The 23,587-nt window shown below is 53.7% G+C and overlaps 1 protein-coding gene across 6 annotated transcripts in view; it reads right to left on the reverse strand.

Annotated features, from left to right (window-relative positions):
- Nucleotides 1–23,587, reverse strand: part of SYNJ2 (synaptojanin 2) — a 99,550-nt gene that overhangs the window by 48,676 nt on the left and 27,287 nt on the right. For 5 of the 6 annotated variants that reach the window (XM_027082488.1, XM_027082461.1, XM_027082470.1 and 2 more), the window contains exons 2-4: nucleotides 16,839–16,925; nucleotides 7,697–7,967; nucleotides 3,822–4,047 (exon numbers count right to left, since the gene is read on the reverse strand). Coding sequence is in view for 4 of the 6 variants with exons in the window: in XM_027082461.1 (XP_026938262.1) it covers nucleotides 3,822–4,047; nucleotides 7,697–7,967; nucleotides 16,839–16,925 (584 nt within the window). In the remaining 2 variants the exon portion in view is untranslated. Of the gene's footprint in view, nucleotides 1–3,821; nucleotides 4,048–7,696; nucleotides 7,968–16,838; nucleotides 16,926–23,587 lie in introns of those variants that run through there. The other variant, XM_027082493.1, reaches the window with a different exon arrangement.

A 23,587-nucleotide genomic window follows, 5' to 3' on the forward strand; every position in this document is an offset into this window, starting at 1 on the left:
GACTCCCCACCTCCCAGCGTCCTCCTCCAAGACTCCCCACCTCCCAGCGTCCTCCTCCAAGACTCCCCACCTCCCAGAGTCCTCCTCCAAGACTCCCCACCTCCCAGAGTCCTCCTCCAAGACTCCCCACCTCCCAGAGTCTTCCTCCAAGACTCCCCACCTCCCAGCATCCTCCTCCAAGACTCCCCACCTTCCAGGGCCCTCCTGCAAGACTCCCCACCTCCCAGCGTCCTCCTCCAAGACTCCCCACCTCCCAGCGTCCTCCTTCAAGACTCCCCACCTCCCAGCGTCCTCCGCTAGCACACAGGCCTCTCCCTGCCCTCCCTTGCTCTGCTGTCTTTCCTTCTCTCTCCAGGTAGGAGGCTCACAGCTGAGCACTGACCACTCACCGTGGGAGGCACCCCCGAGGGCCAGCTGGTATGTCTCCTCCTTGCTGTGACCCCACCCGGCAGGCTCCCGCTCAGACTCAGCTGAGGGGCTCAGGACGTGCATCTGTGTTGCCGACGAGGACACCCCTGTAGCGGCTCTGGGAAACGACCCCACCCCTGGGGTCACCTTCTCCTCCACACACCAGGGTGGTCACGCTGTTTGGGGGCCCTGCTGGTGTGATTCGTCCGGCTCCTCCCTCCCGTGGTGGAGAGCACGGGGTCCCTGGGGAGCAGACTGAAACGCACGCGCCCCACGAGGAACTGCTTTGGGTGCAAGCCCACGACCTCCTGCCCCATGTGTGTCTGTGAAAACGAAGTCACCGTGGGGCTCACTTGCAGCCTCTGGGTCCCGGCAGGACAGCAGCTGGTGATGTCTGGCTGACTGTCAGCTCATCCGCTGCTCCTGGGAGCAAGGTCCGGGCGAGGGCCTCATCCAGAGAGCAGCCCGGAGGAAGAAAGGGAGGAAAAGCACAAACCCGGAAGCCCACAAAGCTCACAGGAGCCAAGAAACCCCTCCCCGCGCCCAAGAAGGGAGGCAGGTGCCAGCAATTTAAGTAACAGGGTGGGCTGCAGGAGCGGGAGCGGGGGCGGGGGCGGGGGCGGGGTGGGGGAAGGGCGCTGCAGGCTCTAAGACCTCGCGGGCCGGCCGCGCGCTGCTGGAGGGGACAGGGTCCCTGCCTCCGAGCACGTACACGGAGCAGGCAGGAGACAAGCGCAAGTCACCAGGCACACTTAGAACAACCAGAGCAGAGGCCCAACCCTAGTCTGTAGAAAAACGAGAAGAGCAAGGACAATAGGGAGATTGTTCACAAAGCTAAACGCGCTGCATTGAAAGCACAGTCCTGACCTGTTAACGTCAGGTTATGTCCTTGTGTTGGATTGAATTGTGGCCCCCCTCAGAAAGATATGTTGAAGGGGTTTCCCTGGTGGCGCAGTGGTTGAGAGTCCGCCTGCCGGTGCAGGGGACGCGGGTTCGTGCCGTGGTCTGGGAAGATGCCACATGCCGCTGAGCGGCTGGGCCCCTGAGCCATGGCCACTGAGCCTGCGCGTCCGGAGCCTGTGCTCCGCAACGGGAGAGGCCGCAACAGTGAGAGGCCCCCGTACTGCAAAAAAAAAAAAAAAAAGATAGTTGAAGGCCTAACCCCCAGCACCTGGGAATGTGACCTTACTTGGAGATAAGAGCCATTGCAGATGCAATTAGTTAAGAAAGGTCAGGTTGGAGTAGGCTGGGCCCTCAATCCAATATGCCTGGTGTCCTTATGTAAAGGGGAGAAACACACACACACGGGGAGAAGATGCCACGTGGTGCTGGAGCCAGATGGGAGTGACGCTGCCACCACCGGGCGTCAGAAGCTGCCGGTGGGAAGGCTCCTCCCCCAGAGACTTCAGAAGGAGCGCGGCGGTGCGCATGCCCTAATCTCGGGCTCTGGCCTCCAGGACTGGGAGACGATACATTTCAGTCCTTTTCAGCACTGCCCCCACTCCCACCATTTGCGGTGCTCGTTACAGCAGTTCCAGGAAACCACTACGTCTTCTTACGTTTTCAGTGTTAAAACGTCTTCCCGTCTAGGAACAGACAGTGATGAGGAGGACAGTCGCTTTATCAATGAGTTGCTTGACAAGACACAGTAGATGGGACCCCAATTTTTAAAAAACTGGTTGAAATCCAAAAAAAATCTAAGGGGCACTAAACAAGGTACTCTCTGCCCGAGGGCGGCATGGGGAACGAGGCGAAGGCTGAACCGCAGGGGCTCGCTCCAGGGCTGCCCCCGGAAACCTCCTAAATCCCGCTCAGTTACCAGGTTCAGGGTCTCTGGTATTTTGATTCGTCCAAAAATGCTTTGCATCTTTGGCCCCCACTTCCCAGCACAGCGCTCAGCCTGGGGCAGGTGAAAAGTAATTAAGATCTGTGGAATGAATTGAATGGTGCAAAGACTAATGACACAAGGATAAAGACCGGGATGGAACACTGTGAGGAAGGCCCCCATCTGGGGGCTGCGTTTTCTCTGTCATTTTTAACCAGGTGTTTATTTACCAGCCGCGTCTATGTCCAGGAGAGCTGAAGTCACAGGCAAGAAATTGCCCCTCTGCTCATCTTCAGGCTGCTGACTGGCATCCCCCTACTCAGCATCTGAGCCCAAGAGGACCCTCCCCGCTCTGTGCCCTCCAAAAGCCCAGGCAGGTCCAGCTCACACACAGAAGGCAAGTGCTCAAATCTGTGCTGAATTAAACTGGCTAAAGCCCTGGTAGGAAACACCTGTCGCAGCTGCAGCCGTAAGAGGGGATGCAAAGTCCCATCAGCACTAAATAAACACGGGCTGCTTGCAGCTTGACACCCACGGCAATACTACACCTGTGCCTTTCATGGGCTATCCTTTGATTTATTCTATCAGTCAGTCTACACGGTGGTATTATCCTACTGTGTAGGATAACATCTCATGTTAGCATGTTCGCAAAAAAATCGCCTGTTAGCAAAAAAATAATAATAATAATAAATAAAGCAGCTGTAAGACAGCATCTCTGGGAATGAGAACGGAATTTAGGGGGGAAAAAGGCAATGAGACATTAAGCAGAAGGTTCTATTCCATGGAGCTGCTGCCTCACATGCAGATTTCACAACTCCCAGCTGCTAAGACTTGCTTCCAGGAGGAAGCTTCAGTGGATCTAGAATGAAAAATAACTTCCTTCTCTCATCCTGCCATTATTCAGCTACTTACTTTTGTCTTAAAAAGATTTTCAAACCTTATTGGTTCATTTGTCAGCTGCTCTCTGAATAACCACCACCCTTCGTGATATCACGGCAAAAATTCCTTCTTCTTTTTAGGAAATACCCCTAGGTAAGCAACGCTTTTCCAGCGTGAGAAGAGAATCAAAAAAGATACAGCATGCAGGGACTTCTCTGGTGGCGCAGTGGTTAAGAATCCGCCTGCCAGTGCAGGGGACACGGGTTCGAGCCCTGGTCCGGGAAGATCCCACGTGCCGCAGAGCAACTAAGCCCCAAGCCACAAACTACTGAGCCCGTGTGCCACAACTACTGAAGCCCACGTGTCTAGAGCCCGTGCTCCACAACAAGAAAAGCCACCGCCATGAGAAGCCCGCGCATCGCGACAAAGAGTAGCCCCCGCTCGCCACAACCAGAGAAAGCCCGCACACAGCAACGAAGACCCAACGCGGCCAAAAATACATAAATAAGTAAATAGATAAATGTATTAAAAGAAAAGATACAGCATGCAAACCCGAGGCCACATTTGCAAACAGAGCCCTATGTGCTCCTGGGAGAGCGAGGAGCCACGAAAACGCCTCCAGCACCCCCGCCTCCAACGGAAACAAGTTTGCACAGGTTCCTCTGCTCTGAACCAGCGGGGGCCACGGGCCGGCCTAGGCACTACTGACCTGCTCCGTCTCCACGAAGTTGGACACATGGCCGTCGTCGTTCACGCCTCGGGTGTGGAAGCGAGCACCGGCGCGCTCGCAGCTGATACGGGAGACGAGGCAGGCCTTGGCCTGCTTGTGAGAGGCGTACACCGTGCGGACGGCCACCACCCCGCAGATGACCTTCAGCAGCCAGTCACAGCAGCGCACCTGGTGCTGCCTCAGGGGCACGTGCAGCAGCTGGTTCCTGCAAAACAGAGCCCCACAGCGGTTCAGGCCGCCTCACATCCTCGAGGGAACACCGCGCCCAAAGCAAGTCGGGGAGGTGCCCAGGGGCTGCCTTCCCACACTGCACACTCCCCGTGAACTCCACACTCGGGACACACAGCCCGGGACGTGCGTGTGCTTCCGAGACACCCCAAACGGCAGGGCCACGGAGACACGTGCAGCAGGAGAGGGCTAGGAGTCCTTTCCTGAAGCTACTCCCAGGCGTATCAGTGAATGGAATCCAGGTACAGGTGTGTGGGCACCTCTGTTTACACTGGTGGCCTCTGCAGTTTTTGATAATAAGTCCCATCAGTAAAAATTTAATCATGCTTTATGATGACAGGATAGTGATAAATGATAACATGACAAATCATAAGAATAATTAAATACATGCATGCTTACATGCTTACTTAAATTATATTCAGATCCCACAAGGTGAATGTAATGAGAGCATTACAAAGCAATGGATAATAAATAAACGGGATGAGAGGAACATAAAACCTAATGAAAGTTCCAGTACTTCCTCCCCATACCCAGTGGATCGTTCTGGGTCTCTGGCATCCACGATGATAATCATGGGGATAAAGGCCAACGTTTATCAAGGGCACCGAGCACCGTTCTAAGTGCTTTGGGACGGATCAACTCACTTCATCCTTGAAACAGCCCTGTGTACCAGGTGTTATCATTCACCCCATTTTACAGATGAAGAAACTGAGGCACAGAAGAGAAGTACTCGCCCAAGGTCACGGCGCCAGGAAGCGGTAGCATGGAGTTGGAGCTGTGCTCTTCACCCCGAGCCTCTCCTGCTGAAGGCCCTACCTTGACAGCTGCACCTGTGCATGGCCACACCCTGCTCTCATCTCTCACTCGCTCGGCCTCCCCAGCGCCCACTGGAGCTTACTGAGCAGGCAAGTGGTTGCTCTGAGAAGTGGGGCTCGGAGGGCGTGCACGGGCCTCAGGCTTCTTCCGGGCTCCACACAGTTCACCCAGGGGACCCAAGCAGTGCCGTTCCGAGGCCCCTAACACGCTCCCCAGGAGGCAGGAACCACCACAGGGTAGCAAGCTAATCTAGGTCACAATGCCCTATTTGTTTAAAAAAGGCAGCACGATTCCTGCCCCAAGCAGCTCTCTCCTTTCTGGAGAAGTGTGCCCTGAGCTCTGACGTCTCAGGCGGCTTCTCCAAGTGGCAAGAGGCCGCCACTCCCTGCTCTCAGGCCAGCCTCCCCGCCGTGGCCGCGTGGGCACGAAGAGACACCCCCCGCCCCAGGAGCAGGGCCATGCCTGACCTCTCACACCAGGGCGCTGGTCTGCCTAAAGAATGATGAGCATGGAGCATTACTTTACAAAAACACCTTCCCCTCTTCTGAAACCCTCTCTAAAATTCAGATGGTAAACCATCTTTAGTCATCCCCATATGAAATCAGCATCAAAGGAAGGCCTCCAGAATATTCCAGGGTCTTCCAGCCACACGGCTATGGCTGCCATCAGTCACTAGGGGTCAGGAGAAGGAACCGTTTGCCAAACAGACAGCTCTGAATAATCCTGTCTGTAGTCACACTGGCCTGACCCACTGTGGGAGGACAGCTCACATCCTTGAAGGAAGAAATCCAAACCTACGAAGGAAAACAGCCTGCGTCTCCTTCCAGGACTGGATGGTACTAGGAAGCAACGATCGGTGGGGAACAGTAACCAGCCCAGAAAAATGCCTTCACCCCACTGTACACCAGCCACGTTCAGCGCTGACCCCATCTGACTCCAGATGTGGGTTCAGACCTTGAACACCGCACCCCAAATGGTGGGTTCAGGCCATCAAGCCCGTGACCACGCAAGCTGGGGCTGACTCAGCTGTGGTCAGCTCCATGGGTGCCGCCCTGAGCCCAAACACCACACCCTGGAGTGTGGGATGGCCCAGCAGCCTCGCACCTCCAGAGCCCAAGACAGTCTAGTGTGCACTTGGGGCCTCCCGCTCCCCAAGCCCCTTCCGCCTTCACTCTATGATTCTCTGCTTTGTCTTCTTTGTGGATCTCAAATCTCCAACCACAGAGCTGGCATCAGGAGGCCTGAGAAGAGCAGGTACAAAGGGCAATCCAGGCACCCAACAAATGTTACAGCCTCTGAGACCCCTGGCCTCGGCTCATCAGACAGTCCCAGCTGAAAAGGAGCCCCCGGCCTAAGAAAGACCCCTCATACCCCACAGCCCCTGTGTCCCTGAGCTTGGCTGCCTTCAGGGGCACGTGCACCTGCAAAATGGAACTAGTGATTCACAGACACACCATCCCCTGCACCTGTTACTCAGAGTGTGGTCCTCAAACCAGCAGCAATGGCGTCACCATTGGCTCCTTGCTAGAAGTGCCGAGTCTCGGGCCCCAGCCCAGCCCTGCTCCGTCAAAATCTGCATTTTAACAAGATCAGCAGGAGACTCACACGCTTGAAGTTTGAGCATGCTACTGCCCCCCAAACTCAACAAAACCAGAGAACCTAAGAAGATTTGGTGGGGCAGGGAGTACGGGGACACACGGAAGGATATGGCGAACCCCCTTTCTCCAAATGGAAGTCAGGAACTCACTCGTGGGAGTCCAAGCACCAAGCTAAGTACACTTACCTGGTGATGGAAACCTATGACCTCCTCTGTTTGGGTAAGGGAGGGATGAATAAATAAAGGGCACAAAGAAGCCTCATCAGTCCTGACTCAGGGCTAGAAACTGGGGTAGCCCCAAAGGCCAACACTGGAATCTAGGAACGCCTCATTATGTGAGGTGTACTGGAACAATTTCTACAGCAGGATTCTCATCACTTTTGCTTCTGACTCTCATCTCCTGGTAAATCTGAGGGGAACAGCTCCATTGCATGTGAATCACTGTACCCCCCTGGCTCTTTCACAGGACTGGTGAGGGTCATGACCCCTGGAGCCCAGAAAGGGAGATAATTTACATATTTATAGGGTCATCCACACTAGCTAGTCCCTGAAGGAGCGCCCAGATGACCCTAAACATACAGAAACCCAACCACTTTTGCCAGGGCTTCAGGTCTGTCTTATCACACTACCGTACACCACCTTGGCAGGATGACTCAGTTTTGCCGTTGATACAACTGGTTTGGTTTCGTGATTAACAGCATGGGATCTGGAGCCAGATGCCTGGGTTCAAATTCCCTCTGTTATTCAAGCCTCAGTCTCCTTACCTGTAAAATGGGGATAACAGACCCTACCTCATTGGTTACTATGCGGATTACGTGAGTTATGACCCCCAGAGAACTTAGAACAGTGCTTTAGAAATGTCGGTGGTAAATGTCTGTAGGCTGGAGGAGAACTGAGGGGACCAGGGGCCAGGGAAGCACTGAGCACAGGCCCAGGCACTTGGGAGAAACGGGCAGATGCTGCCACTTGTACTCTTTACTTATGGAGCAGATTTTCCTTCCTAAGTCTGCATTAAACCATGTTGAACACCCTCCCCGACCCCTGGTGGGGAGTGGGGCTTGTTTGCCTCTCATTGTGCGGAGAGTGAGCGGGCACAGATCACAGCTCTCACAGGTGACCCACGTGCAAAGTGGAGATCAAGGATGCAGGCGCCCATCGGAGCCCGCCCTCCATGTAAGCTGTGGGCAGGAGAGCCCGGGCCCCAGGGCCTCACCAGAAGAAGGAGTTGCCCCACTCGGAGCTGTCATCGCCCTGCTTCTGTGCCCGGACAGTGAGGTCGAAGCAAGACCCATCGTTGGGCCACGAGAAGTAGAAGACCCCTGAGTTGAGGATCTTCCTCAAGGCTGTGAGGCGGTCCTCCTCCTTGGCCTCTTCCTGAAGTGGGTAAAAGTCGGTGGCGGTGATTTTGTAGATTTCGGCCTCTGGAATTCTGCCCACAGATGTGCAGCCCGTCACCAAAACCAGGAAGCTCAGGGAGGTGCCACCTGGAAGGGAGTGAGACGTGGGGGCTGAGGATCACGGGCGGCAGAGCGGCTGGCGGTGACGCGGGTGATGGGCAGCCGGGCTTTCGGCTGCAACCACGCAACATCCTGTTCTCGCCTTTGCATCCCCCAGACCTCGCCTTCCTAAACTCCATGGCTCGGGGGTCCGCCCTGTCACCTGAGCCCGAAGCCTGGAGCCGTGTTCCAGAGCCCGGCCCCTGTCCAGCAGCGGCAGCGTCACCTGCAGCCTGTTAGAAATGTGAATTCTCGGCACCACCCAGGCCTCTGGGGCCGGGCCAGCAGGCTGCGCTTACCAAGCCCAGGTGGTCCTGCTGCCCTCCAGAGTCTGCCTGGAGCCTTCCCAGCCCCACACCTCAAGCCTCTCAAATCCACCCTCCCCACGAATCCTCAGGGCCCCAGCTGGAGTCAGTCCTCCAAGCTCCATCGCCGGAGCGGCCTCCCAAACCCGCTTGATCGTAGACCTCCCTCCTTTGCTGAAATCCTTCCAGGCTCCCACTTGCCCACAGAGCTGAAGGGGGAACATCTGGGAGGTCCGAGCCACTCCTGCCCACCTCCTGCCCCTTCCCACACACAGCGCCCAGGGTCCAGCAGCTTTTACAGGCCGTCTCTGCAGCTCCTCAAATGCACCCTTGCACCCCTGGGCCTCTGCCAGCGAGGCCTTCCTCAACTCCCTCCCCAGTCACCTTCCCACCCTCAGCCTCTAGACCAGCAAGAGCCTTCCCAACGCCTCTACCCAGACCCCTTCCCAGGAGAACTCCTCTCCGCCCTCCTGGGATGAGGTCGGCAGCACCTCCTCCAGGGAGGCTTCCCTGCTCTCCCAAGACACTGCTGGGTGTCCCTTCTAAGGGCTAAGTGGTAGCCCTCGTCACACACAAAGCTAACAGCCTCCTTCCCTGCGTGTGTCCCCCAGTAGATTGGGGGTTCCTTAAGGGCAGGGCTCTGTTTGGTTGTCATATCCCAGCATCCTGGCATTGCATACGGCAAGTGTTTGACGAACACTTCCTAAATAGGCCAATGAGAGAGCAGCTCGAGCCTCCCCTCCCCCGGTGAAAGGTTACCCCAACCAGTGCGGACCCCACTGCCAGGAGGAGGACACACCCCTCTCCGGGGATGCCACCACACCATCCATGGCTGTTTTCTGTTCCAAGGCAATGCTTTACTCTGGGGACAGTGGGGACACTGCCCCATAGTCCCCTTTCTCAGGAGAAGGCCCAGGAGATAAGTTGGGTAATGAGCCTTTAGGGGCTGGTGTGATTCTGGTCCAGAGCACACTCCTCCCAGCCTACTGAGGTTTAAAGGACCCAATCCCACCCAGATCTACTCCAAATGTTCAGTGGTCATTATCCAGAGCAATGGTGGTCAGCGTCCTTAGATCTCTGGATACTTTGCTAAGACCCCTAAGACTGCCAACTCCACTGCTCACTTATGCTAGGCTCCTTCCTCACACTGAATGAGAAAAAGAGTCCTGCTGGGGGTCGGGTAACATCCGGTTTTTATTAAAGAGCCCTTCATTTGATAAATAGGTCACCACTCGTACCAGGCCTACCGGGGGTTGGGGGTCACATACAACAGGCAACCATACTGGCTCGTATCCCACGTCTCCAGTCATATGATCAGGAAATCATTTTGAAACAACAAGAATAAGGCAGTTATGCTGTGGACAGTGCCAGGTGTCAGGGGGCTGAGTTTCTTAAGCAGAACAGGCGTCGTTTCTGGAAGACAGGTGGGGTTTATGTGGGGTTGACATCCTCAAATTTCAGCCTCACAAATACAAATACTACCCCAGCCTAGAACCAAGGCCCACGCATCCCACCTGCCTCTTCCGGTGGGCTCGGCACGGGGTGAAGCAGAGTTCGAGAACTGTCCCCTTGCAGTGGCCAGAGGACAGCCCGGTGGGCTAGGCTGCGAGCCCAAGATTAGACCCTGGAGGGGGTGGGTTCCAGGGGCGGCACGGAAAATTCTACTTTACGTCTCTCCCTCCGAGTCATGAAGTGGGTTTCTGGTACCATTTCCTCAACAGCCTCTGCGTCGGGGGGCCGAGTCCCTGGCAAGAGTTCCAGGGTGCTCCGAAGACAGCACGCACTTCCTGCGCAGTGGCCCTGGGGAGGCGTGGGGCGGGCATGCAACTGCAGGCGTGAAAAGGCTCTTGAAATATATGAGAGCAAAGGGAAGGGGCCGCCGCCACCGAGGCGTCGGGCTCCCGAGTCCTGGGACGAGGGGCTCAGGAGAGGGTGAAGAATAAGAAGAGCCACCGTGTGGGAGCACGCGGGAAGCAGATGCTTTAGCGACAGTTAATCCTCAGGGCGATGCTTACCGTGTGCCGGGCACCATTCCACACACTTCCTCCCAGCACCCCCATGAGGGAGGTACAATTTTTAGCCCCATTCAAAGGAAGGGAGACAGAGGCACAGGGAGGGTGAGTAGCCTGCCCGAGGTGGCACAGCGGGGAGGTGGGATTCGAATCCACTTTCTGGCTATCCCACCCGGGCAAGTTACTCAAGCCAAGTCTGGTTCCAGAGCCGGTGCTCTTAACCGTGTCCTTGCAGAAATATGGCCAACCTGCCTAACAGCGCTGCTATCTGACACAAGAGACTGTCCCCGGGGAGCTGAATCACCCGCCCGGTGCACAGCTGGTCTGTGTTGGACCAAGATGCAAACGTGGGTCTCACCGTGGCCCAGGCTCCATCTGGCCATAAGGTCCAGCGGCCTTCAACTACTTCGGCTGTTGTCTCTCTAAGAACTGTGGTTGACCAATGCACCTCTCGCTCATTTTCAAACTGACAGCAGAAGGGTTCACTATTAGTTTAAATGGTTGTGAGTGATATATTTTCCATCATGTGCTAAATGCTGACATGTAAAACCGTCGTGGGCCTCTACCAGCATCCGGTGGAATCTAGACGGTGATTCGTACTCTCATCATCTATTGTTTAAAGGAATCCATGAACAAGATCTTCTTTAACAGACGGGATTTTCCCTCCTATTTCCAGTCCACTCTCCCCACGGAACTTCATCCTAATGTAACATTTTGTGCTTCACCTGACCATATTGTACAGCAATTTGATTCTGCAGCTCCACGTCTCCAAAAAGAGTGGCTTCTGGCTTGAGTTATCACTCAGGCAATGATGTTTAGTACACGATTGGTCAAACGATGTAAACGAAACATTTTTGTTAAATAATTGTTTCATAGAAAAAGTAAAGATTTGTCGGAAAGCCTTCTCTTAATGGGATGGATGGGACTTACAGTTCATGGATAAATATTATTTATTGATGGAATGAAACTATCAATAGATTCTATATCAAGTCTAGTTCTATTTTCCATTTTTATAGCAGTAAACACTAAGAGACCTCGTTTACATTAATAAATAGGTGGGAACAGAAAGAGCTTCATTATAGAAATGTCACTCAACCCTTCAAAATCCTTCTGAGCTACACATTAAAGAAAAAGAAATCACAATACTCTATCAACAAAGTTACTGTTAATGCTGTCAGCTGATGCCCCAACTGCTTCCATTTTGTGGAAGGCAAACAATTGACTATCATCTGGCTTGTCAACAAATCTGCTACCTAGTCATTGAGGTGACTGGCTTCCTCAACTGCTGACAGTATTCGGAACTGTCCCTGTGTTTGGCACCCTAGAGGCATTTACTTCTGAAGCAGCTCACCACAGTGAGATTCCGGGCAGGGGAAAGGTAAGAGAGCAGACAGGTGGCTGTGGATGGAACAGAGAGGGTGAGAAACTGGCCCCTCATCACAGGACATGTTTAGGCAAACCGATTCGTGGAAGGAGTGGAGGGCTTGGAAACTGTTCTCCTCAGATCTAACCATGTCCTGCACTGTGGACTGTCTCTGTGACCCCCAGAAGAACAGCCCTAGGTCTCCGTCCCTCCAGGAGGGGAACCTGCCCGGCCTGCTCAGCCTGGCAGGGGTCACTCCAGCCCTGGCATCACCCCATCTACCCATCTGTGTAACAGCCCCTGTGCTCTCATGCACTGCAGGAGACAGGGGTTGGGGGTGGTACCGTGAGGATGCTGTTAGCCTGTGATCCCACACAGAAGGCGTCTCTAGGGGTAAAAGTGAGGCCGGTGGGACGCGCCACCCCGCCCCCCACCCCAGCGTGTGAGAAATCCCCTCTGCCGTCACCTTGAGCACGGGATCCAAGCTGTGTTTCCAGTAACCCAGGATCAATTTTCTCACGGCCCAGAAGTAAACTGGGCCTGGGATGGGGGTGGGGATGTCTCAGAAGTCATTAGTCAAGGCTGAGTCCAGGGGCTTGAAACCAGTTAGGGCCTTGTAGCAAGGCAAAGACAAAAGCCAAGCTTGCCTTGGCCTCAGAGACAGGGCTCTGGGCTCTGCATGCCTCCAATGGCCTCTGGGGCCTCAGACAAGTCCCAGGCCCTCTCTGGGCACCAGATGGGCTCCCCGTCCCTTCCAGCTCCAACACTCTGGTTCCAGTGCTCTGGCCCAAGCAAGACCATGCCTGGGTGAGAGGTTGCCGGCCAGAGTCAGGTGAGGAGAGGGTGAGGGCAAGAAATGGGTCACAGGCCAAAAAGACACACCACAACCAGGAGAGGTCACACCCGCACACAGAGGCAGCCTGAGTGTGCAGCGTGGGGCAACGGAATGCAACCAACTCGATATATATACTTGTTCACGGGGACAGGGCTTCAGTCTGGGAAGATGAAAAACGTTCAAGAGACGGATGGTGGTGACGGTTGCACAACAATGTGAATGTCCTTCATGCCACTGACCTGTACGCTTAAAACTGCTTAAAATGGTAAATTTTATCTTATGAATATTTTACCCCAATTTTAAAAAGCCTCCAAAACCTCAATATCGATGTAGAAATCCTCTCCCTCAAAGCCCAGCTCCAAGTCAGGGCTGCCCAGGAGAAACCCCGACCCCTGCAGTGCCAGGGTCCGAGCCTCATCTGTGGCCACCTGTCATCCATCATCTGGCTGGGAAGGGCGGGTGCTGGAGTCCCGATGAGTCAGGGGCAGACACAATGGTTCATTCAGGGACAAGGCTGGGCATTTTCTGTGCTGGGTTTTCTCTGTGTTTGCTCGGCCTCGGAGTTCTCTCCCCGGCCAGGTGCGTACTGATCTCAACCCTGGGTGCCTACAAACTGTCTTACCTACTCGTCTGCTGGTAGAGGATACTCTCAGATCCGTGAACATGGGACTCAGGAAGCCTAGGCTTCCCCAGCTGTGAAGTGATGAGCTGCGGCCAGAGGAGCCCGGAGCTCCCGCCCCTACCCCTTACCAACGAGCTCAGAATTCTAATGATCTGTATCCACCTGCTCACCTCAAGTACCTCTTTATCCTTCCCTGCCAAGAAGATGAGAGCAGTGAAGGCAGTGGTGCGCTGGCAGCTTTCACCAGCTCCCGGGAGCCAGCGGAGCACATCACAGCCCAATTCCACACTGGCCTGAAGTCAGCCGCGGTGGGTGCACTTACACCACAGAAATTGGCAAACGCGACCTGTCAGGGAGTTCCCCCAGAGAGCTGGAAGTCAAACAGTGGAGAGCACACCACTGGGTATAAGGATTAAAATAAATTATTACAACTGATGGCCATCCCCTTTCAAGACTTGCTGGAGGACACTGCCTTCCCCAAATCTCAAAGGCTCAGAGACTCAAAATTCCCTCTCCAGAGACGTTCCATTCTGCTGTGACTGCCCAGAGAAGTCAGCCCTCGACTGGCCTGGGCAGACTAACCACCACCAGGAGTCCCCGACCGGAAGGCACTCAGCCTGGGCCACGTACCTAGTTCTCCCAGAAAGACCCACCCCCTGCAGGACAGCCTCCCCCAACACTCAGTACCCAAGTTCAGTCCATGTTCATTCTCTCATGTAAGCCCCTTCAGAACTATGTAAGATAGACTTGAGGCAGTTTTCCTGCTTTTAGAGGAAATTAGAAATTAAATTAACTCAGGTCAGTCTGTTGAGAAGCCGAAACTAGATTTGAGGAGGGCTATCTGGCGGAAGGTTTACAGGACTGGCATGTACAGTTTCACGGGCTGTGCACTGCACAACTCCAGGAGACGCAATTCATTAGAGACCTCAATTTCTTCAACCCCTCAATTTCTTCAACTCCTATGAAATAGGGAGGCCTTGAGAGCTTAGGTGAAAAGGGAGTTAAATCCCTATAATCATTGGGATAAATTCTTTCCATAGCTATACTCTCACTTTCTATGCTTTGTACTGTGTATGTGTCAGGAAGCCCAGCTCCGGGGTTTACTGCAGGGGCTCCACCCGCTTCCTGCTGCCATTTCAGAGAGGAAGGAGGGACTTTGGCTCTCCACGAAAATCTACAAACCTGTATATGTTTCTTAATTTCTAACATAAAAGGCTATTTTCACTGAGGTAGATTGAAACTGAACAACTGCCCCAAGTTAAGAGCCTGAGGGGAAGTCTCTCTCTTTGTACAGAGGCCTTCAGCCTAAGAAAATCAAAAGGGGCGGCCGACTCCCACTCGGGCTGGTTGTCTCGGTAGCAAATGAAAGTTGGAATTTCACTCTGTGCTGCTGACACCCTCCACAGGTGGGGGAAAAAAACAAAACAGACCATAGTCCTGGGGTGGGGACTTGCAGTGGGAAAAGAAATTCAAGTTAAAGCCAAACACTCCTCAGTGTAGCCAAAGGGAATTTGAAAAACTCGATACCAAGGCCCAATCCTTCCATCCTTCAGACACCCTGGGCACTTTCAGAAATGTGTTGAGAAAGGCCAAATAATCCTGACATTCCAAAAGTCAAACGCATTCTCACCACGCTCAGGGAGCCCTCACAGCCCACCCTGCAGGGTGACACTGGTGGGCAGGGCTGAGGGGATTCAGAGCACACCAGAAATGGGGGCTGGGGACCAGAGGCTGTGCTCACTCACCCCTCAGGGGAGGGTGGAGGGCTGCAGGCGGGGAGGATGGCCTTGTCCAGGGCAGCTTTGGGAGTTGGTCACCTCCCTCCACTCCCTGCCCCGGGATGAGCCTGCTGCAGCTGGGCACCCGCAGACACCCTGGCTCACTCTGACAATGTCTCTGGGGGCTGCCACCCTTCCCAGTTAGGACCAGTTCCCTGGATCTGACCTCAAATCATAGCCCAGGAAGAAAAGCTTTGCCCTGGGATGTGGGGAAGGTACTGCCTTCCTGGCCTTGAAATCTCAGCCTTTCTGTTCCTTCCAGGACAGAACAGCCTAGTGGTTGAAGGAAGCCGCTGTAGCCAGAAAGCAAGAGTTTAAACCCCAGTCGCCACTTGAGGACTGCCCGACTTCGGGCTAGTGACATATGAGAAATGGACCATTAATTTACGTACAAGAAGAATGTTGCCAAGTATAACTAGGATGCCAACAACTGTAACATATCTTAAATGTCCAGGTGTTGTAATATGAAAACTGTGTCACAGCATAGATGAAATACAACGCTTAAGCTCTCTGTCAGTCACAGTCCCTACCTCACAGGTTGTTGGGAGAGCTGAGTTAAAAAATTTAAACACTTAAAACAGTGCTAGCACAGAGTGAGCACCATGTAAGGTTAGCTGTCATCCTCATGACTGAGGAAAGGCCACAGGAATTTTTCATAACCTCAGAAAAAAAACTGCTGCAGGGGAAAAAATCTACAGAAACCCTTGGCAGGCAGCACATCTTCATGAAAAAAGCAAGGGTCTGGAGGCAGCTAGATCCAGGTTTGAATCCTACCTAAGCTTCTTAGGCAAGCTCCTTTTACCCTCTGAGTCTGTTTCCTTTACTGAAAACGAGGATAAAGATACCGTATCACACTGACTTGTTTTTAGGATTAAAGAATCTAATGTCTACTTAGCCATTGGCACAAAATAGACATTGAATAAGTGCATTTTGTCACGAGGGTACTGAATGCTTTTCCTAAACACTGTTGGGAGATGATCAATGTCATCATCATAGTTCAGAAAAAAACCATCCCACTAAAGAAAAGACCAGAAAAGTAACAGCAAACAACAGGGCTGTTCTGTCAGCTTTCAAAATCCTCAATCCAGGAAAACAGCTGCTCCGTGGATGTGGAGATGCACGCGCTCAGCTCGGGAAGAGCCTGCGTTTGGTGAACTCACAGCCTCTTCTGGTCTTGGCCCCGTAAGTCCTCGGAGACACTCAGCTGTAAATGAGGCATCCGAGAGGGGAGGAAGGACACGGGGGCTGCAGCCCCAGAAGTGCACCAGGGCTCCCAAGAGGTCTAGGAGCGCAGAGGTGAGCCAGGGGTCCCACACGGAGGCGGTGGCACCCCACCCCAGCCTACGGCTCCGCCCCTCGAGTATCACGCCGAGCAGGATGCCCACTTGCTCCTGTAATTCTCTGTCCCTTCTAGTCACACTACACAGCCCAGCTCTGAAGCTCTTTCCGTTGCTCTCGCTCACACCCACCCTTGGTGCCCGACAGTCAGGTGCTGGTGGCTTTTCTCTCCTAGCCAACAACGCGCCGTCCCAGCTCCTCTCCCTCAAGACACACCCAGCAAGTCCAGGGGCTCCGGGCCTCTGACCGCCACCCCATCTGGAACACAGATCTCTTGTAAACAACAAACAAGCCCCTGGGTTGAGCCCTCCACCCCCAGACCAGGCTGGAAAACCTTAGATCCTGGTGGGCACGCGATGAAGGTGAGCTTCCTCTGCAGCCAGGGCACGAAGCACCCCTGGCAGGACCAGGCTGCGCTCACCTGGACCTCCTGCCCAGAGGAGCTGGCTCAGCGAAAGAAACATTTTAAAGGATGATAACAGTTAAAATAGAACGCCTAAATCCCACAGTCTTTCCACACGAACGTAAGAGAGGCTCTGCCCGGCACCAGAAATCTATCTAGCCAGGGGGGTCTGACAGCTGCTGCCCCTCGGAGTGGGTACTCACCGGACTTCAACCTGAGCTCCCCCAGGCAGCCATAAGCATCAATGAGCTTTCCATACTGGCCTTTAATGACCTCCTTTTCTTCTGGAGCTGGGGAAGAAACACAGCACAGACAGCATCAGCTGAGCCTCCTGTTGGAGTTCATTCACTGCAGCTTCCAATGCAGCTCCCACCCACTCGGAAAAGAAAACGCAGAGACAATAGCTCGGCCCCAAGTAATATTTGTGGAGGGCTGAGGATCAGCAAATCACTGAGCTGCAGTAACTCAGACCTCCCCACCAAAAGCTTGCTCTCTGGAAGCTCCGACAGCTGCCTGCAGGCTGGAGAGGCAGAGGGGAGTCCCCAGCTGGCAGACGTGAGTGTGAGGGTTCGAGCCCGGGCCAGTTGCTGCAGGCCGGCCCCGTCCCTCTGCGCCGCAGTCCACATGCTCAGGAACAGCAGTGAGTCATCACTCCCTGATGGGGAGGACCGTCCTTCTTAACTATCGTCCACCGGAGGCTGTGTCGTTCAAGTGCCCACCTGCCCCCAGGGACCAGCTAACACATGGGGGCTAAGCAGGAGGCCTGGGGCCACTGAACTCCAAGGCAGGCTGATGAACAGAGGCCCCGGGTCTTCAGCAGTTACTGGGAACGCCCAGGGCGAGACCCAGCCCGGTGCAAAAGCGAAGGCAGAAAAACTGACAGAGAGAAAGGCTGTTAGAAGCAGGGAGCCCTGAACCTTGAGGATGATGCCACAGACGCCACTGGAGATGCCGTCGGCTGTTACAGGGGCCAGGCCTTTGTACCCCTTTCTCAGAAGAATGTTTCTAAATGCACAGGACAAGACATAAACGTGGATGGATCCTCAAATAAGGACCTGGCAAACACCATTAGGGAGACTTACAAGGAAAGCAGTTACTCAGCCTCAACTGAGTTCATCTACTGAGTTGGCCAAAAAGTCCGTTCGGGTTTTTCCATACCATCTTATGAAAAACCCGAACGGACTTTTTGGCCAATCCAATAATACACGGGCTCTCCACCTGGGGAGACAGAGGAAGGCCTGGGCAGATACCGGAGCTTCACGGATAGCTTGTGGGGGAATCCGTATGATCTCTAAAATTGTACGCAAAATTGTTGATGTATATTTTTATGAGGCTTAGATCCATAATTTTCATCAGAATCTCCAAGGAGTTACATGGTTAAGTTATATGGTTAAAAACCAGTTTAATAAATGACATTTTCCTCCAACGGTCATGTGAATTTTTCTAATTGATTAGGTTTTTTTTTGGTGGGGGGGATCAGGGAGAAGAGTAACCTGAAGGTAACTACCATAGCCCTGCCGACTCCATCGACTTGCCTCAGAGGATGCGGGACAGCTGGGAGGCGGTGGAATGATGTATTAGTCTCCACCGCCGCGGTAACAAATGACCCACCACATGCTCAGTGGCCCAAGACAACACAAATTTGTGGTCTTATAATTCTGCTTGTCCGAAGTCTCTGAAATGGGTTTCACCGGGTTAAAATCAAGATGTCAAAAGGATGGGGTTGCCGCTGGAGGCCCTAGAAGAGAAGCCATCCCCCTGCCTTTTGCAGCTTCTAGAGTCCCCTGCAGTCCTTGGCTACTGGCTGCTTCCTTACTCTCCAAAGCCAGCAATCGCATCACTCTGATATCTGCTTCCATCTTCATACCTCATTCTCTCTCCTTCTCCTGCCTCCCTCTTCCATCTGTTAAGGACCGTTGTGAGTACACGGGGCCCCCACATGCCCCCAAACAATCTCCCATCTCAAGGCCCTTAACGTAATCACATCTGCAAAGCCCCTTCTGCCACGTGTAGTAACTTTCACAGGAACTGGGGATTAGGGTGTGGACATCCGAGGGGCCCCAGATGGATACAATCCAGTTCCTGGAGCCTCTCCATCCCCAAGTCTGCTCTCTGCCCAGGGTGGTGACAAACCCGCCATTAAGGGACGGGCCCTGGGCCCTGTGCCATGGAGCCCTCCTGGAAGTGGCCTGCTCCCTGCTCTAGGACACGTGAAGCCCTAGGACAGGTAAAGCCTGTGAAATCTCAATCCCACAGGTGGAAGCGAACTGCCCCTTGCAGGCCCTGTTCGGGGCCATGCATGGTGTCTCCCAGTCTAACCAGGGAGAGGCCTGGTCCTCACCTCAGGGGACAAGTTGCTCAATGCAAGAGAATAATTCTGACACGAAAAAGTCATATTTTAACTCTCAGAGCTTTACAAAGCCTTTGAACAGAACCCTGAAGCCGGAGTATCATCTGGGTCTCACTTTGCTGACCCTAAAACATGGTGGTCTTTGTGCATTCATGCACCTCTGCAAATAGTCCCGACCGAATAAACAAAACCCCGGGAAACTGCCAGCCAAAGTTAATGTGGTCAAATCCACACTTCAGAGGTGGGAACAGGGCTTCAGGAGAAGCCGTGGAAACAGACTGACCCCTTGCCCTGCTGGATCACAGAGGACAAGCCCGCACACCATGTCCCCCACCCCTGCGCTGGGAAAATTAAACAAACACAAACAAAAAAGACTTTTCATCCTATTTTAAAAACAAAGAAGCACAACGCCACCAGGCCACTTTGTCCCATTCAAATCCTGTAAATGATTGACTCCTGAATATATAATCAACACCATTATCCCCGACGTTCACACGTGGTTCACACGGCAGGTCACGACCTTAGTGCACGTGACAGTCCTGGGAGATGCTTTTGCTCCGACGGTAAACAAACCAGGTGGCCTAAAACATCGCACTTTCTCAGCTCTCGGTTCCGGAGCCTGGAAGTCTGGAAGCAAGGTGTCAGCGGGCCACACTGCCTCTGGAGGCCCCCGGGGAGGGTCCTCTCGCCTTGTCCTGGCTTGTGGCGGTGGCCATCCATCTTGGCCTTCCTCAGCTTGCAGCTGCGTCACTCCAACCCCTGCCTGTATCGTCACGTGGCTGTCTTCTCCCTGTGTGGCTCTGTGTCTCTCTCCTCTTGTAAGGACACCCATCACACCGGATTTGGGGCCCCCTCCAGGATGACCTCAATTCAACCTAACTAATTACACCTGCAATGACCCTATTTCCAAATAAGGTCACATTCCGGGGTACCCTCTTAAAGCCCAGACTCCCGGCAAACCGTCTCTCCTTTTCTCCACGCCCTCCTCTCCGAGGCCCCTTCTGACCCCTGCAACATGGAAGCAGGATGCGTCCCATCCCTGTGATGCAGGCCCCCTCGTGGCCCTCACAGCCCCACCTGCAGCACTCCCGGAGGCCTGGCCTCCCGGGCAGCCTGTTCTAAAACTGCCCAACATGCCGCCTGCCCCAAATAACTGTTTCCTCACTTAGTGTCGAAGGAAGAAGAAATCCATTTTGCTCTTCAAAAGGGAGCTTACAAATCAAATACATACAGGCCTCAGGAAGGTAATGAACGAATGAAGCTGCTGGAGGGGCCCTGGGTGCCCAGAGGACACACGCCCCTGCTGATGGGGGCTCACAGTCCGTTCCCACCCTTTTACCCCAGGAGGACAGGCCAGCACAATGCCAGCAAGCCTCCAGTTTTTCAAGAGAAATAGGATACTTCTGATTTTCAGTGTTGGCAACCAGTCCAGATTTATTTTAAGCACCGTGTGGGCTGCACACCTCTGCAGACCGTATTTGATCTGCCCGTTGGCAACTTCTGTCCTTCCTTACTTAATGTCTCAAAAATAGACTACGCCTGTCTTCCACACTTGTTTGCATTTCCGGTAGGTTTTTCCATGTGAGAATGTTTTTGCTTCCTCCACCCACATCCCCCCTCCCCGCCCCCACACTGGCCATGACTTTCCAGAAAGTCCTCTCGTTTACACTCCCACCCTCATCCTCGTCCACCTCTTGCCCAGGGATTCAGCCGTTCGTTCAGTGGGCATGTATCTGAGAGCCAAATGCGGCTGGCACTGTCCCAGGCACAGGGACCCAGCAGGGATCCAAACAGACCCCAACCCACCTACGCCAGAGTCAGCCGAGGCAGACGCTGGGCAGCGGCAAAGGAGGGACACATGTCATGAACGGATGAGCGATGACAGTGGAGGCCAACCCGGCGGGGCTGGGAGCCGGGAGCCGCGGCGCTGACGAGGCTGCCACAAAGGTGGTCGAGCGGCGGCACCTACTCGGTGCCAGGAACCACACAAGCTTCCTGCCAAGGGGGACAGATCAGATCCGTAGCCCAATACCGACAGTGATGTGAGCTAAGGAGAAGAAGTGAGCAGGGAAGAGGGGCAGGAAGTGGGGGGAGTGTGAACTTTTACAGTGGGGTCTGACGAGGCCTCACTGCAGGGGCGACCTTTGAAAGTAGATGAAGGAAAAGAGAGAGATGGCTGAGTGGACCGTCGGGGAGCACGATGGGTCCGGAAGAGCACATGCAAAGGTCCTGAGGCAGAAGCATTCTTGGCATAGGCAAGGGTTAGCGAGGTCAGCGTGTCTGACAGAGGAAATGGAGTCGGGGACACATTGCAAAGTGCTTTCTAGGTGATGAAGAGACTTGGGGTTTCACTCTGAGCGAGAGGGAAGCACTGCAGGGTTTTGAGGATCACTCCGGCTGTCCTGTTGAAAACAGATCCTAGAGGGGCAAAGGAAAGGCAAGGAGACCAGTTAGGAGGCCCTACAACGATCGAGGCAAGAGAGGATGCTTGGACCAGGGTGGTAGGACTAGAAGTGCTGGGAAACGGTCAAATTCTGGTAACACACGCACGTGCACGCACACACACACACTTTTTTATTATTGAAACTTCCAAAGAAGAGCAGACTAGTGTAATAAACCCTACGTATCCAACAGCTCCGACTGCTATCAAGTCACGCCCAACCTTACTTCATTCATACCCATCACCCACTCTCCTACACCTCAGATCAGTCTCCTAATGTGGGCCTCAGACAATAAGCATCAATCAGTGTCAGGAATAAAAACTATGGGACCCCATCCCGGCCCTACTGAATCAGAAACTCTGGCCTTAAGACCCAGAAATCTGTGTTTTCACAAGTCCTCTGGGTGAGAACCACTGCCCGAGATTATTCCAAGTAAATCCCAGACTTCACGTCATTTTATCTATAAATATTTCTGTACGAATTTCTAAAAGAAAAGGGTTCTTTTTAAGAAGGGAGCACAATACCATGATCAAATCTAAAAAAAAAAAAATGTAACCGTAATTCCTTAACATCATCAAACATCTGCAGATATTTTGAAGGCAGAACCAGAGGATCTGTGGACAGACCGCATGTGGGACATGAGAGAAAGACAGGGTTCAAGGATGACGCCAAGTCTTGCTCCCGAACAACTGACAGGATGGCGTGGCCATGACCCCCGGTGTCTGTGAAGACAGACGGGCCAGGTCTCGGAAAGGCACTGGGAGCTCAGTTCAGACAGGCCCCAGATTTCGAGGATGGAGTCATGCCATCTGGAGTTACACAGAGACATCGGCTGAAGATACAAACTGGACGCCCCCAGCAAACAGAAGGTACTTAAAATCATGAGAGTGGGGGAGATGGTCTGGGGAGTGCGTGGAGGGGACAGCATGTCTAAAGGCTGGGGAGACGGAGGAGAAGAAGCCAAAAATGGGCTTCCCTGGTGACACATGGTTAAGAATCCACCTGCCAATGCAGGGGACACGGGTCCGAGCCCTGGTCCGGGAAGATCCCACATGCCGCGGAGCAGCTGGGCCCGTGTGCCCCAACTACTGAGCCTGCGTGTCACAAGTACTGAAGCATGCGCGCCACAACTACTGAAGCCCACACGCCTACAGCCCGTGCTCTGCAACAAGAGAAGCCACCGCAATGAGAAGCACGCGTACCACAATGAAGAGTAGCCCCCGCTCGCTGCAACCAGAGAAAGCCCACGTGCTGCAACGAAGACCCAACACAGCCAAAAATAAATTAATTAAATAAATAATTTTTTAAAAAATCATTTGTATTTAAAATATATATATATATAAAAGAAGCCAAAAAGATATAAGAAAAGCCAGCAGTGTGTGGTGTCAGGAGCCCGGAGGAGAGTGCTGACAGGGGGCATGAAGGGTCGGTGAGGTTGGATGCTGCCCTGAGTCCCGTCCCACCAGGACCGAGCATTCATCACTCTAGGTACACACAGGTGAACCAGGAAAGAGCAGTTTCCGAAAAGTTGAGGGACAAAAACCTGAATGGAGAGGAAGAGAAAAAACAGAGACTGTGAGTAGAGACAATTCCTTGAGGAACTTGTGTGTGTGTGTGTGTGTGTGTGTGTGTAGAAACGGGAGGCTGTAGAGCGGGAAGTGGGGTCTAAAGATTTCCCGAAGGTTTGCACGCTGGTAGAACTGATGCAAGGGAGGTAACAGCTGCTGGAGGAGGAGAGAGGGGGGACCCACCAGCAGTGCCCTGGACTGGCGATGTGTGAATGGGGGCTGCCTTAACACAGAGTCCATCCACTTAACAGGAGAGAAGGAGGACACAGGGACAGATATGGTAGGTGGGTGAGGCAGAGCTGCAGGGGGAGGTGTGCAGGAGCTGTCTGGGGACACGGGAGGGTGAACAGGATATAGGAGCATCACTGAAGGGCCTGGGGACCCTGAAGGGGCAATGAGACCCGGCGGTGTGGTAGTGGGTTGTCTCCAGAAACTTCCAGCCACACAGAAGCAGGTACAGGTGAGGAGAGGAGGACCTACCCAGTGGCTTACCAGGTGAGTAACGAGCAAGAGCGGGACAGGGGTGGGAGGGAGAGGGCAGGGGTGGTGTGTGCAGGGAGGAGAGGCGTGGGGGTCGGGAAGCGACTGGAAGA

This window comes from Aethalodelphis obliquidens, unplaced genomic scaffold, assembly GCF_003676395.1.
Source record: "Aethalodelphis obliquidens isolate GAN/ISIS:26980383/991018 unplaced genomic scaffold, ASM367639v1 scaffold3, whole genome shotgun sequence".
Lineage (NCBI taxonomy): Eukaryota > Metazoa > Chordata > Mammalia > Artiodactyla > Delphinidae > Aethalodelphis > Aethalodelphis obliquidens.